Below are 13,637 nucleotides of genomic sequence, written 5' to 3' on the forward strand. Positions count from 1 at the left end.
GTGGGGTTTTGTTGGGGGGGGGGGAGACTAAGGAAGTTCAGGAGGAATCAGGGGATTTTACAGAGACAAGACTAGTGAGTTTATGAATGACTATGTAAGAACTCCCTCCTTTAAATTATCATAAAAATAGTGTCATTTAACTGTCTGAGCCCACATTTAATTTGCACAAATAAAGGGGTGGGTGTCCTGCTGCTGTTCGTGGAAGCAATTCACACAAAAATAAGAGCTGAACTTGGTAAAGGACATAAAGGTATGGGAGGGTATAAGTGTGTTGCATCAAACTTGCTAAGCTGCATCTCCTGTACAGGTGAGCTGAGCTGACCCTCCTGAGGAGAGAAATACTCCTCCAGTGCATGTTGCCTGCTCCTCACTCCAAGCATTGACTGCTTGCTTTGCAAATGGAGAGCTGGTTATAAGGGGAAGAAGCTTCACTGTAGCATGAGACCTTACTGATCATGAGCTTTTGCCTTGGAAAAATATTTCTACAGTTAAGTTTCCCCAGCAGAAATTCCACAACTGTTGTTTTAAACTGTCTTCTATAGGAGGCACTGTTGTGCTCTGCCGGCAGCAGGGCCTGTTTGTCTTCTGCAGTTAGCATGACAGAATAGTTGGAGTGGCAGAAAAATAGTGGTAGTACCTTTCTTCCATATATAAAAACACATTTTAGAGTAACTTGAGCACCAAATCTTGAAGTTGGAAACACTGTTAGAAGAAATCTGCTCTGGCTCTTAGTGTGGTGCCCTCCTAAGAAGCTAGGGTCATCACTTCATAACTGCATCCTTATTAGGATGCAATACCTGTGAAGGACAGTGATTATCTAAACATCTCTGTCAGGGAAAAATGAAGCACAGGACAAGAAATGAAGACTTACAGACAGCAGTGTGATTCTCTTCAAAGTTTTCTTGTCTCTTGCCTTTATTTTCATGCCCGGAGATCTCATCCTAAGACTAATCCCTATTACAAGCTGATTTCTGTTGCAGTATTGGTTTATGTTGGTAGCTCAGATGGAAGTTTGGGAGCCAGTGGGTTGTGCTGGCAGTCAGCCTGAGGGGATTATTAAAGAGGAAGATGGCAAATGTTTTTTAAACTGCATAATATTCTTCTTTACCCTTCAGGATGGATTCCCCATTCGAATAAAAGCTGTTAACATAATAAATGAGCCTCGTATATTCAAAGGCATTTTTGCAATTATCAAGCCTTTTCTGAAGGAAAAGATAGCAAATCGGGTAAGGATTTGTCATTTTAACATTAATGCTTATGTTTGTAAGTTCCTTGCTCTGCTGCTGCAAGCAAAAACCATTCAAAAACCTTACAGCTAGAAAAATGTTGGTGCCATTTCCTTGATCTAACTGGTCTTTTCTGCTTTTAGTTTTTAAAAATGTGCATGTTGGGAGAATTCCTCATGAGAAAGAAGCTTTGAGGAATTGAATACTGGCACATTTATATGCATCTTTAGTACACATGCTGTGTATTCAGGACATTAATCTATTCCAGGGGTTGGATTATCTTGGCAAGTTAACACTTTGTTTGTGAGATGGTTTCACAGGAAATCTTGTGTTGCCCTGTCCTTGAGCTTCTCCCACATGCAAACATTCTGCACAGCTCTAGTATCCTCTGGATGCAGTTGCAAAGGGTGATGCTTTTTTCCACAAGGATAACTACTTCCAGTCCCCTGGGTACTAGGAAGGAGCTGAATTTAGAGCCTCCGCAAGACTATCAACTGTCAAGTGTCCCTTGCTGAGATTTAAGCTGCACTAGACTTGGCTTGTCTCAAGACTTCTCTCACTTGTGTGTCTAACTGCACCTGTCCACAGTGTTGTCTGCTGCCACTTGCCCATAAATACATCACTTGCAAAATTTGCTCTTTAACCCAGAAGCAGCTTGTTAGCTGACTGTTTCAGTAATTTGCTGTAAAGTGCTGGACATGCATGATTAAAGCTGTATTTTTGCTTTCTTCTTCAGTTTTTTCTTCATGGCTGTGATCTCAATTCCCTTCATCAGAACATTCCTCCAGTGATCCTTCCTGAAGAGTATGGTGGTACTTCAGGGAAGCTGGACATCTCTGCATGGAATGAGCTGCTGCTAGCCTCTGAAGAGGACTTCCTGCATGACTTTTCACAGCTGGTTCTCCCCTGTGACAGCTCTCCCCATGACATGCTAGTGAGTGGGGATGCTGATGAAAAGCAATGTGATGATTCTCTGCGAGGCATGAAACCTCAGCTCTATTACTGTTATTAAAACAACACAGGGAAAGGAGGTTTTCCAGCACAGTTCAGATCTGTTCTGATGGGTGATGTTGTGAACTCTGCCTTACTCCTAAACCTGCAGTTCAGGAACAGACCGCCAAGGCACTTTACACTGTAGAACCAAAGGAAGCTGAAGAGGGCACAGTGGGGGCAGGGCAGAGTTCAGGGAGAATAAAGGCAAAGAGCACAAGTTATGCAGATACTTGAGGCTCCTCAGCCTCTGTGGGAATGATGCAAACTGGCTTATTCTTTTAAACGATAAAGAAAAATATTGCAGGATGGTAAGCTTGATAGTTTCTTATCCCCTTCTTGCCCAGGTGAAAAGTGAAAATGACTTACTAGCTTTGTGACCATCCATTCCTTTCTCCTTCTGCAAACACCAGTAATCCAAGACAAGAAAATTGCTTTTGAACCCTGCAAAATGTAGTTCTGACAGTGAAGGTTACTTAAAAAAGAGCAGAAGTCCAACTTGGCAGTTGGTTCATATTGTGAGTTGGCATTTCTGGACTATCTCCATGAACATTTGGCTGAAATGAATATCAGTATAGAGATCATTTCTGAAACTGCCTCACAGTAGGAAGGCCTAGAACTGGTGGATTAACTACTTGAATATCTATGAACACTTATAAACAGATGCAGTCTTCATTTTCAGAAAACAGGAAGCTGTTCCAATTAAGTACTAAGGATACTATTAGATTATACAGTTCCAAATAATGAGGTTCAGGACCAAATAAGAAAATACTATGTCAGTCACCTTACCACAACGTCAGTTGTTCCTTCTTCAGCTGGCTGTGATGAGGACTTGGGTAAGGAACTCATACAGAAAATTCCTAAGGAGACTTTGTAGCAGTTGGCATAGGAGGTGTGGAAGACAATACTTCATGTGAGACAACATGGTGCTTCTTTAGCTTGTTACTTTAGGCAGAATTTGAGTTTAACAGTCTGTGAAACCAAATGCAGACAGGCTCTTTGAAAGCACATTCTTAAACTTCCTGGTATTGTAGCATTATTTTTTTTCCCCACTGTGCCTGTGGGCTCTTTTGTGAACTGTTACAATTTTGGCTTCAACTTTTTTGACCTCTTTTGTCTTTGGTTGTCATGTTCCTCTATGAAGTTAGACTTTAATCTTCTCTGTAATATTTACCTGTAGCTTGTATGCCTGTGCTTCTAGGTCTTTGTCTAGAGACAGAACTAAGACTGCAATGTCAAATGAGGGTAAGATACCCATGTCTAAATAAGCTGGGCCCACTCCCCAAGTTCAGTCTGTTTCACAGTCTTGAATTCAACCTTAACTGTCAGCACATGCTTTGCACACATTTTTCTGCACAATAATACTGTGGTCCTCACTAGGACCAGGAAAGCAGTTACTTCCAGGTGAAATATTTCACTCTGGTGTAAAAGGACATCCCTTCTAATTGGAGACTTCTCTCTAGAGCACTTTTCTCTGGCTGAAATCTTTAGTGCCAAGTGTGATTATAGCTACCAGTTATGTTTCTGTAAATATAAAGCATCTTGAGGATTTCAGACATTCATTTTTCAAAGTGCCAAACTCTTCTTTTGAATGTCTCTCTTCCTCTCAGTCCCCCTACAGCATGATTGCATTGCCAAAAAGAGACTCCTCCACCACTGAAATGACTTCCTCACCTGGCAGCAGGCATTCTCCTGGAATTAGGGGGATAGCAAGTGCCATACCTGTTGTCCGGACATTATCAAAGGAGACTGGGTTTTGAAAACAGGTAAACTGTGAGGCTTTTTTCTGGGTGGCAGTTCCAAATTTGTGGGAGCAGAGAACTCATCACTTGAGCTGTTTTAGAATAAAGGTGGGAAGAGATTAATTTTCTTCATGGAAAACATTTGGTTTTTCCTACCTTTGTAAGTCAATCCTTTACTCCTCTTTGACAGCCTTACCTCTAGTGCAGGGGAAAAACCACAAACCCTACCATTTTCATCTAATTAAAATAACTGCTGGCCACTGACCATCATGTGCTACATGTTTTGCAGAGATAAATTCAGTCTTTTTGCCACCTAGCAAGACAGCAGCACACAGCACCAGGATTTAGAAAGGTAAGAAGCTGCCCACACTGTTGCACTGCCAGAGCAGTGGTGTTTATGTTGGTTTCATGCCTCTTAGTTCCAGCCACAATATACAATTAAACAGAAAAATCAGGATAGACCATTTTTCCTCAAGGCATGACTAGTATTTGATACTCCTTCCTCAGTTGTGCTGCAGGGTTTGAAAAGGGGGGAGGGGGTTTAGACAGTTGACCTGTAAGAACAGCTATGTTGATCTATTTATGTAACTACTAGAGAGGGAGATTGAATATTCAAAATTCAATTTAGTGCCCTCCAAAGAAAAAAGTAACTAAATTGTAGTGTTGTTCAGCAGAAGGCTGAGGACCCTCTATTGAAACCAAACCCTTTTTCAGGCTTTTATATTCTCTTGCATGCCTTAAGTAGTAGGCAAACCAGATCACTCTCTCCCTCCCCTTCTCTCCTCTGCTCACAGAAACCAAGCTAAAGCATATGCTTTAAACATAATAGATAAGGCTGTTATCAGGGCTTGACACAGCCTGTGCTATGCCTCCAGAACTTTTTTCTTACAGCTGGCTGCTGGGCAGTTGATGCTTGAATTAAGCCAGGCTTACCTTTGTCAGGCATTTGTTATTTTTAATTTCCTCTCTTTTGACTTTAGAACTCAAGAGCTGCAATTTGATTGAGCTGTATCTCTAACCCTTGTCAGCTTTGGCTTGTCTTACAGAAAGCACAGCTCTGTCTGATACGTGCCTGACTGCTGAGCTGAGTGTTCTTTGAGCTTCAGCGCTTGCTAGCAAAGGAATCAGTCTGTTCCCAAAATTCCTCATGTCAGCATTTGGAAAATAAACTCTTGTTTAAAGTATAGAGTCTCCTTACCTGCCAGTTAAAGAGACAGAAAAAGCATACAGGGTGGGAGTTTTTTTGTTTCTTTCTTTCTTTCATAGCACTGGAACTGATCTGTTCTTTTCTCCAGTTGAAATAACTTTGTTTCCAGAGGTTTCAAGCCCTGCCCAGTACTTAAGCCATCCTTGCCAAATCCAGTGCATAAGGAAAGATACTTGAACTGCATTGGACACCCAGGGCTTTTGCCTTTAAGTGGGACAAAAAGGTGGCTGCATATTGTACATAAAAGTACTTGAATTTATACTCTTGCAAATGGGTGTTATAAACCCTGAGGTATTTTCAGGAACTTAGTAAAGTTGTTTTGTTTTGCTTTGTGTTAAGTCTCATTTTGGCATGAGTTTAATCATAGTGTTACTCAAACTAATAAAGTTGCCTTCTGTTGAATGTGGGCCTAGAGGTGTTGGGTGGTTAAGTGTACATCTCACTTTGACAAAATTTATTTTTATAATGCATTTTATAAAATGGAGTGGTCAAAATGTGTAATTTTATGATGCATGACTGGGTGAATAAACACACTGTAACAGCTGCTAATTGATATTTTCAATTTGTGTCATCTTGAGGTATTTTACTCTAAAAGTCAGTAACAACATGCACTTCAGCTCCACACTGAACACATACTTGTAACTAAATAATTGCATTAAATTAGAAGAAAGTCTTGCTTTTTGCTGCAGAACTAAATTGTACTTGAACAACTGTACCTGAGCAGCATCAAGGAATAGGATTTGACATTTAGAGAACCCCATGGAAGATGCTGTTTGTTTCAAAAGGTATATATCATGACTTACTGTTTGCTGCATGGAGAACACATCCAGTCACATCTGGCTGCACACTGCAGGAGCTAATTAGCTATTTAATTATTGTATTCATTGGAGAATAATTGCTGCTTCTTAATACTCCTAAACAGAGCTGGGACAGTTTCAGTAGTTAGTCTGCTTTATTCAAACAAGTTTACAGTGCAAAAGCTTTAGTGCCAATACCAATAATAATTTCATGTAAATTATTTTTATAATCATATTAAGACAAGTGAAACCAACTAGAAGCTGTTTTTCCATCATAAGCATAAATTTGCTTAAGCTAGTCATACACTTACCACTCAATATTTGGCAAAGGTATTAAAAAAAGAAGTTACTATAGAATTTGCCTCTTAGAAAGGGCAAGTTTGTTCTTAAAAGGAATTAGAGTTCACAGATTTTTCAACCTCAAAGTTTTGTTCTTTGGTGAGAAATAAAGGGTTGGGGTTTTTTGCCACAACACAGGAAGGTAAGTATAAATTTAAAAAAACTTCTGCAGTGGAATGTAGAAATCAAGCAGCATAGCTTATGCTCCAGAAACTGAAGCATGAACATAGTAGTGCATTATGCTGAATAAAATTGTTCTTTAAAATATATTACTTCATAGTTAGCTAATTGTTACCTCTATTCAATAGAAAAGTTGTGGCTATAGGACAGAAAAGGTATTTTCTTTTGTGCTTTGACAGTACAGCTGTAGTGAGTTTTTTAAAAAAATGCAGTAACAAGTTAACCATGACTGAAGGTTAAAATAGAGAGCTGATAATAACTTCCATCCTGCATCAAGCACTATGCAATACATGACTTTCTATCCACCTGCATCTTAATATTCACATAAGAAACAGCAACATGGACAGAATAACTAACATTAGTCAGTTTTGAACATTTTGGCTTCCAGCAAAAAAGTTCCCCACTTTTGCAAGCTCAGACAGGTGCAGCAGTTTAACTGAAGTCCCTGTTAGTAAGGACAACAGGAGCCACTAAGGTCCAAAGATAGAGAAGGAGACAAACCCAGCTGGAGGTTATCTTCACCCACACGGCTGGCCACTTACTTGTCATAGTTTTAAAATCTGCATCAGGGCTAAAAAGTAAATAAGTCAGTTAATAGATGTAGAAGGTACCTTCCACTACTCCTTGCTACCTCTCATAATGATTCTTAAACTAGGACAATCATTTGGGACACTCCAGTGCAAGAGCCTTTGTGGGAGGAGTATAATGAGACAACTATACCAGCAGTTTCCTGGTTGCATTCCTTGATGTGCTGCTTTTAAAGGAAACCTTTCACTGAGCTGTGCAGTCATCTCCCTGTGGCTGCTGCTCTAGAAGTGTATTTGCTAATTTGTGCAAGGGGGCATCCTGGGGAAAGCAGTTACAAGCTACAGCAGCAGAGGATTGGTTCAAGTGCTCCAAATAGATCTAGAAAATCATCTCTCTAAGTGGCACATATGGTTGTCCTTGCATATCTGTCCCAAGGGTGCAGAGCCAGTGATATTAGGTTGGCCTCTGAAAAACTTCCCAAGAGGCCACCTCAAGCCAATTCCCTATGTGACCTTCCTGCTGCTTGCATATCTGAAGGATGGCAACCACACTTTTTCCTTGCAGCTACAATACAGTCCCCCTACAACAACAGCTGCTAATCTTCGGTACAGGTTTTTTCACATCAACACAGATGCAGTCATCTCCCTGTGGCTGCTGCTCTAGAAGTGTATTTGCTAATTTGTGCAAGGGGGCATCCTGGGGAAAGCAGTTCCCCAGTTACAAGCTACAGCAGCAGAGGATTGGTTCAAGTGCTCCAAATAGATCTAGAAAATCATCTCTCTAAGTGGCACATATGGTTGTCCTTGCATATCTGTCCCAAGGGTGCAGAGCCAGTGATATTAGGTTGGCCTCTGAAAAACTTCCCAAGAGGCCACCTCAAGCCAATTCCCTATGTGACCTTCCTGCTGCTTGCATATCTGAAGGATGGCAACCACACTTTTTCCTTGCAGCTACAATACAGTCCCCCTACAACAACAGCTGCTAATCTTCGGTACAGGTTTTTTCACATCAACACAGAACTGAGAAGGCCCAATTCTAATAGAAATGGCACAGGGACAGCACCTTCATCAGCTGGGCAGGAGTCCCCTTGTCCCCTAAAACACACTGGCTGGCACAAACAACCCACCCCTTTTCCTTGCTCTTACCTGTACCAGTTGGTGAGCGTCATCATGATGTAAAGAGAGGCAAGAAAGAGCATGAAGTGAAAGAAGGTGTAGTTGTACTGCACACCATCCTTCTCATTGTCCAGGACACGGCGCACTTCTCCTTCCTCTCCAGTCCCACTGCCTGTTCCCACAGTCTCCTCCAGAATGGCACTGTCACTTGTAGACAGCATCAGCTTGTTCACTTGGCTGTTGCTGGAGGAGCGAATGCTGCAGGGTAACCCAAAGAGATGTGGTTACAAACCCCCTCCCCAGTTTGCTGTGTTTGCTAACAAAGCAAGTCACAGACCACAGTGCATGTCTTGGTCTAGCAAGTAACATTTTTTTTAATCCACTGGGAAACACAAGGAAGCTCCTCAGAGATCTGTTTTCATCCAGGCTTTTGTTAGCCCTGTGAAACACTGTTCCTAGGTCTTGTAACATGTTTTGTTCTGTTATCTGAATTGGGCTAATAAAGCCTGGCCTCACCCACAAAATGACATGCAGAAGTCACAGCTGAGACAACTGGATATGAATAAATGCAGGTGCATTTTCCACTAGACACTGATTCAACCAAAAAGGCAGACAAATCCCAACTGTTCATCATCTGAAAGCAATGCAGTCCTACCTGGAATACAAGAGGCACAGGACAAAGATCACCAATCCAACAACACTCTGGGCATCCCACCACTGTAGGGACTTGGGTGGAGCTGGAGTAGCTGGTAGGACTGTGGTATTTTCTGGAACAGCTGTGGGTGTAGCTATCTGGGTAATGATGTTCAGCAAACTTGGGTTACAGCTTCGTTCTGAAAGGGATTTCAAGGCAGATTAAAGAGAGATGAGCTTTGACAGCATTTAGCTAAGAAAAGATGACAGGTAAGCTTACAATTTTGTCATTCCCTTTAATTGCTGATCTCCTTGATTCCCCAGAGGCTGCAATGGCAAGGAATATTTTTGCTTCTCATGAACTAGGCAAGACTGTAATAAATAAATAAAACCAGTATTCCCTGCCACTCTTTTCTTTCCCCTCACAAATAGCCCAGTTTAGCACTGGAAAGAGGCAAGGTGATGGTTTCAGTAATGTCAGCTTTACTGCCTCACTGGATTTTATCTAGACAGGTCAGCAATCCCCACACAGGGATCTGTCATAACTTCAAACCCCATCAACAGCTTCTGCTTCACACCCAAGTGTCACTCAAGACAGGCTGCTGCTTACCAGGCTCATTGGACATGGCTGACCAGGTGAGGTACATGGTGTAGAGGGTGATCACAGAGGACTGGAGGAGGCCAGAGTGAGGCTGATGCTCCTATTCAAGGACAGGACAGCAAGACAAGGTCAGAAGGACCAACTTTCCCCACAGCTGGGTAGTTGTACCCTACTGACACACATTCAGTAACGTGGAAGAATGAAAAGCTTGTTTAGAAATGCATTGTGGTTTGTTCTGTGTTTAAAAGACTGGAGGGAATCCAGTTTTTCTGTGCCCCAGATTGGGTTATGGGTTCTTCTGAGTTAATCCCAACTGGTTTAACACTTCAGTAGATATGAACATAGCAGGTGATTCATTTGAGCAATACCAGTTCAGAATCAACTAGCATGCAAGCATCCTCTCATGTTAACATACTTACCCCTAACTTCAAAGCCACATTATAAAGCAAATAAATTCCCAGCCTATTTTGCTTTTCCTTAATGGGTTTTTCTGTTCTGCCAGAACTTTCAAAATACTAAAACCAAGCCAGCAGTGCCCCACATGGGAGTCCAAAACAATGCTAGACCAAAAAATTCTCTCTTCAGCAGATATGTCACTATGTCGTGAACTGGTTTCAGATCAAGATTTTTTTATCTTCAAATTTTCCTAGCTAGCACAGCTACAATAGCCAAATTTTAAAGTTCTTATGTCTGACTGAATTGGTACTACACCTTACTTCCCTGCTTTGGATGTCAGAAGAAAATAGAGAAAAATAATACCTGGACTTTTGGAAGGATAGAAACGATGGAGACAACAATGCACAGGAGCATATTAATGGTTATGAAGAACTTGTTCTCAGTGCAGGCATCAGGCTTCGTGTAGAAAACATAGAAGAGCACAACAAAAACCAGGGACAAGGCATAGAAGAAGCTTGTACATGACAGCAGAGCTGGAAGGGAAAAAAATAACACATGTAGTTTAACAGTACATCTGAGGTGATTTAATGACCAGTTACCCCTGTTAAGAGACTGTCACTTTTCTTCACTTGGAAGTCTGATACAGAAAACTAGACTGGCAGAATGCATTTCATGAGGTAGAGCTAGATTTCTGCTTTGGCTCACTGAGTAATGTAGCTCAGGGGAAATCCAAAGCTGCCATCAGGGGAATAAGACCTGCCTTTCAGCAGCAGTTTAATTGGTTTAACTGATGGCAAGCCACAGTGTGAAAGTGACAGTTCTGTCTGCACACTTCTCATGGGCTATTTACAGGCCCTGAATTCCCCCTTCTATGCTAGATGCCACTCATTTCCAGTTTCACTCTGTGTTCCTTGTAAGAAGCTACAAAGTGCTGCTGCAACATTCATAGCTCGGAGCCAAAGAACCACAACAATTAGCACTTTGTAATTCGGTGGTCAGAGCCTGCAGGGAGTCACCCTGTGTGTGGCACTGCAGCCACTGCCTCCCTGGGAACCTCTGCAGGGAGGTGACAAAGCAAAGTCAGAGCTGGAGAGATCCAGGCTCCTGTCTCCACACTCAAACACCTGCAAACTCACCAAGTGTTGGCTCTTGCGGCTCCCAGCTCTGCTCAGCACAAGCCTAAAATATCTTGCATGTTATTTAATCAGAAGAAGGCAACACTACAGCTATTAATTTCAGACGTTTCCATTAGTGACTCCAGGCTGCAGTGTAATTCCAGGATGTTTGCTAACTAGTGATATTCTGCAGAGTACTGGCCAGCACAAACAAATCCTTTCCAGGTTCAGCTTCCTACCTGCATACCAACATTTAGTATTTCCTTCCTCCATTCTCTCAACCCAGCTCTCATTCCAGGAGTGAGCAAAGTCCACAAGAAGCACCAACTGGATAAGAATGAAGACAAAAGCTCCACAAACACCAATAACAAACCAAGCTAGAAAAAAAAGTGAGAAAAACAGGGTTAGCTCTCATCATTTGTGTATCATCCCAGTTAAAAATAAATAAAAGTTCCTAATTACACTTCAGAAAAATACTGAAAAAATCTGAAACTATATTTAGAAATGCAGATGCTGTTAAACCACTTTGGCCTCTGTCTTGCAGAAGCATGTGAGGAGTCCCAGCTATTCCAAGGTGCAGCCTATGCCAGTCAAGCCAAGCATGGGAATGTTTAGCCCAGTCTGTTTTCAGAATGAATGTGAAATCCAACTCAGGACATCTTTGCCTACACAAGTACCATCATCCCACATTTCATCCAGTATCAACAACCCCTTCAAGTTCCTGTGATGTGGCCAGACAGTCGAGGTTTCTTGGGACAGGTTATCAGAGACTCTAGGGAATTGTTCAGTAATTGTGAGTGTTCCGAGCTGCCTCTAATCTAAAAGATGTCAGGAGACTCAGCCCAGGAGCAATCATGTCATGGAGTGTCACTGAACTATTGACCCCCAACACCCACACCCTGGGAAAGAGACTGATTGTTCCCTTAACTTCAGCTGGTCACCAAGATACTGGATGAACCAAGATACTCTAATTAGAACAGAATGTGTCTTCTACAAGATAACTTTCACTATCACAACTATAGCCTGGTAAGTCTGGGAAAAGGTTTATTAAGCAGAATTCCCTGATGACACATTAACTGTACCTGATGTGAAAGGCCCTTCAGGAATGTAAAATGCTCCAACCATGATAGCCACAATGGCAGCAATTTTGAAGAACCAGAACCTTCAAAAGAAGATACAAGTTGAAAATATTGGTCTTACTCTGCACACCACATGGATGTTTTACACTATCTGCAAGCAGGCTGCTGCACATAGGTGAGGGTCTAACAGGAATTTAAAGGAAAAAAGTGTTGTGTCCAGGGGAATTGCAGATCATGTTCATCAAATCAGGAGGAGAGGGGGAAGCAACGATACATTGGAGACAGGGACTGAGAGAAACCTCAACAAAGGCAAATAAAGAGTGTTGAACCTGGGACAAAAGTCCAGGCAAAAGGACTGACTGGGAGCTGGAGAGCTTTGCTAAAAGAGAAGCTCCTGCTTCAGCAAACAGAACAACTACCCTGGGCAGCCTGGGCCAGTGTCTCACCACCCTCACAGTGAAGAATTTCTTCCCAGTGTCTCACCTAAATCACCTGTCTTCCAGTTTTAATCCATTCCCCCAATTCTCTCCCTCCCTGCCCTTGTCCCAAGTCCCTCCCCAGCTTTCCTGGAGCCCCTTCAGGCACTGGAAGGTGCTCTAAGGTCTCCCTAGAGCCTTCTCCTCTCCAGGCTGAACACCCCAACTCTCTCATCCTGTCCTCAGAGCAGAGCTACTCCAGCCTTCCCATCACCTTGGTGAGAGGAGAGAGGACCCGAGTGGGCAGCCCAGACAGAAGGCTCACACACATACCCGTTGTGCACTGCAGCTCTCGGGTCCTTGCTTGTCTTCACCTCCAGCATGAGCAGGGAGAGCAGGAAGAAGAACACAGCCATGGCAAAGCTGACCCGGTACACGGCCCGGTAGCCCACGAACACCTCGCAGCTGGGGAACCCACCGGCGTGCGGGACCCACCTGTGCGGGCCCTCCTCACAGAACCCGGGGATCTGAGCAGAGACACCAGGTGGGAATGGGCACAGGGACTGGCAATCACGTTCCTCAAGCACTCGACCAGCTCAGGCTCTCAGGCAGCTCTCTCCTGGGAGAGCCTGCGCAGACCTCACCAGCATCTTTCCATCCTGGGTCATCACAGGAAGATGAGGACACCAAGCAGCAGGACTCTGGTAATAACTGCCCGTGTCCAGGTTTGGGCAGGTTCAGAGAGCAGGCACATACTTAAAAACCTACATTCACAGTCATCTACTAGCATTTGCTATCAACCTGCCTGCAACAACCACTCATGGCTTCTGCTGTGCAGCACGTGCAGCCTCTCAACTCAGGGAACAAAGCACATTTGGTGCTTGTGTCCCTCGTGTAACCCATTCCAGTCAAGTCACTGGCACAACTAACAGCTTTGCAGACAGCTGGACAGAGGTTTCCCCCCCCCCATACCTTTTTCAGCTGCTCCTCCATCCCTGGTGCCAGCATGATGCAGGCAAGAACGGTGCTGAGGAGGAGGAGGAAGGCATAGATGAGACGCGTCACCGTCGAGTTCTTGCTGTTGGGACAACATCGGCACAGCAAGCAGGAGGCACCGCTGCACAGGCAGGGAATCTGAAGGGCAGGCGGAACAGTGAGGGCGCTCCCGCAGGCACCGACCCCGGGCTGTCTGCCCGCACCGAGTGCGGGGAGCCCAGACCCCGCCCGCAGCCGCCCCGCTCCCCTCGGCGCTACACGGACAAACCGCTCAATG

The 13,637-nt window shown here is 43.4% G+C and overlaps 2 protein-coding genes across 3 annotated transcripts in view; one reads left to right on the forward strand and one right to left on the reverse strand.

The window, feature by feature from the left end:
* Positions 1–2,409, forward strand: part of TTPAL (tocopherol (alpha) transfer protein-like) — a 6,173-nt gene extending 3,764 nt beyond the window's left edge. The window contains exons 4-5 of one of the 2 annotated variants that reach the window (XM_009998691.1): positions 1,116–1,226; positions 1,963–2,409. In XM_009998691.1, the coding sequence (XP_009996993.1) occupies positions 1,116–1,226; positions 1,963–2,238 (387 nt within the window). In that variant the 3' untranslated portion in view covers positions 2,239–2,409. The remainder of the gene's footprint in view (positions 1–1,115; positions 1,227–1,962) is intronic. The other variant, XM_009998692.1, reaches the window with a different exon arrangement.
* A 4,341-nt stretch (positions 2,410–6,750) lies between these two features.
* SERINC3 (serine incorporator 3) lies at positions 6,751–13,501 on the reverse strand. The gene is made up of 9 exons (XM_009998693.1): positions 13,337–13,501; positions 12,698–12,891; positions 11,952–12,031; positions 11,109–11,246; positions 10,118–10,287; positions 9,368–9,458; positions 8,780–8,957; positions 8,155–8,382; positions 6,751–7,052 (listed from the first exon to the last, which is right to left on the reverse strand). Exons 1-9 carry the CDS (start codon positions 13,370–13,372, stop codon positions 6,914–6,916), a joined length of 1,254 nt encoding a protein of 417 aa, XP_009996995.1. The 5' UTR covers positions 13,373–13,501; the 3' UTR covers positions 6,751–6,913.
* Between the last annotated feature and the right edge of the window lie 136 nt (positions 13,502–13,637).

The sequence above is a fragment of the Chaetura pelagica genome, unplaced genomic scaffold (genome assembly GCF_000747805.2).
Source record: "Chaetura pelagica isolate M959 unplaced genomic scaffold, ChaPel_1.0 scaffold275, whole genome shotgun sequence".
Classification (NCBI taxonomy): domain Eukaryota; kingdom Metazoa; phylum Chordata; class Aves; order Apodiformes; family Apodidae; genus Chaetura; species Chaetura pelagica.

Bases quoted from the DNA above. Each gene is read 5' to 3' on its own strand.
- SERINC3 (XM_009998693.1), bottom strand. From the start codon at position 13,372: ATGCTGGCACCAGGGATGGAGGAGCAGCTGAAAAAG. The intron at 8,958-9,367 runs GTAAGCAGCAGC...AATCCCTTTCAG, and splicing joins AGCCATGTCCAATGAGCCTG to AACGAAGCTGTAACCCAAGT. The intron at 7,053-8,154 runs GTAAGAGCAAGG...TTTACTTTTTAG, and splicing joins ACGCTCACCAACTGGTACAG to CCCTGATGCAGATTTTAAAA.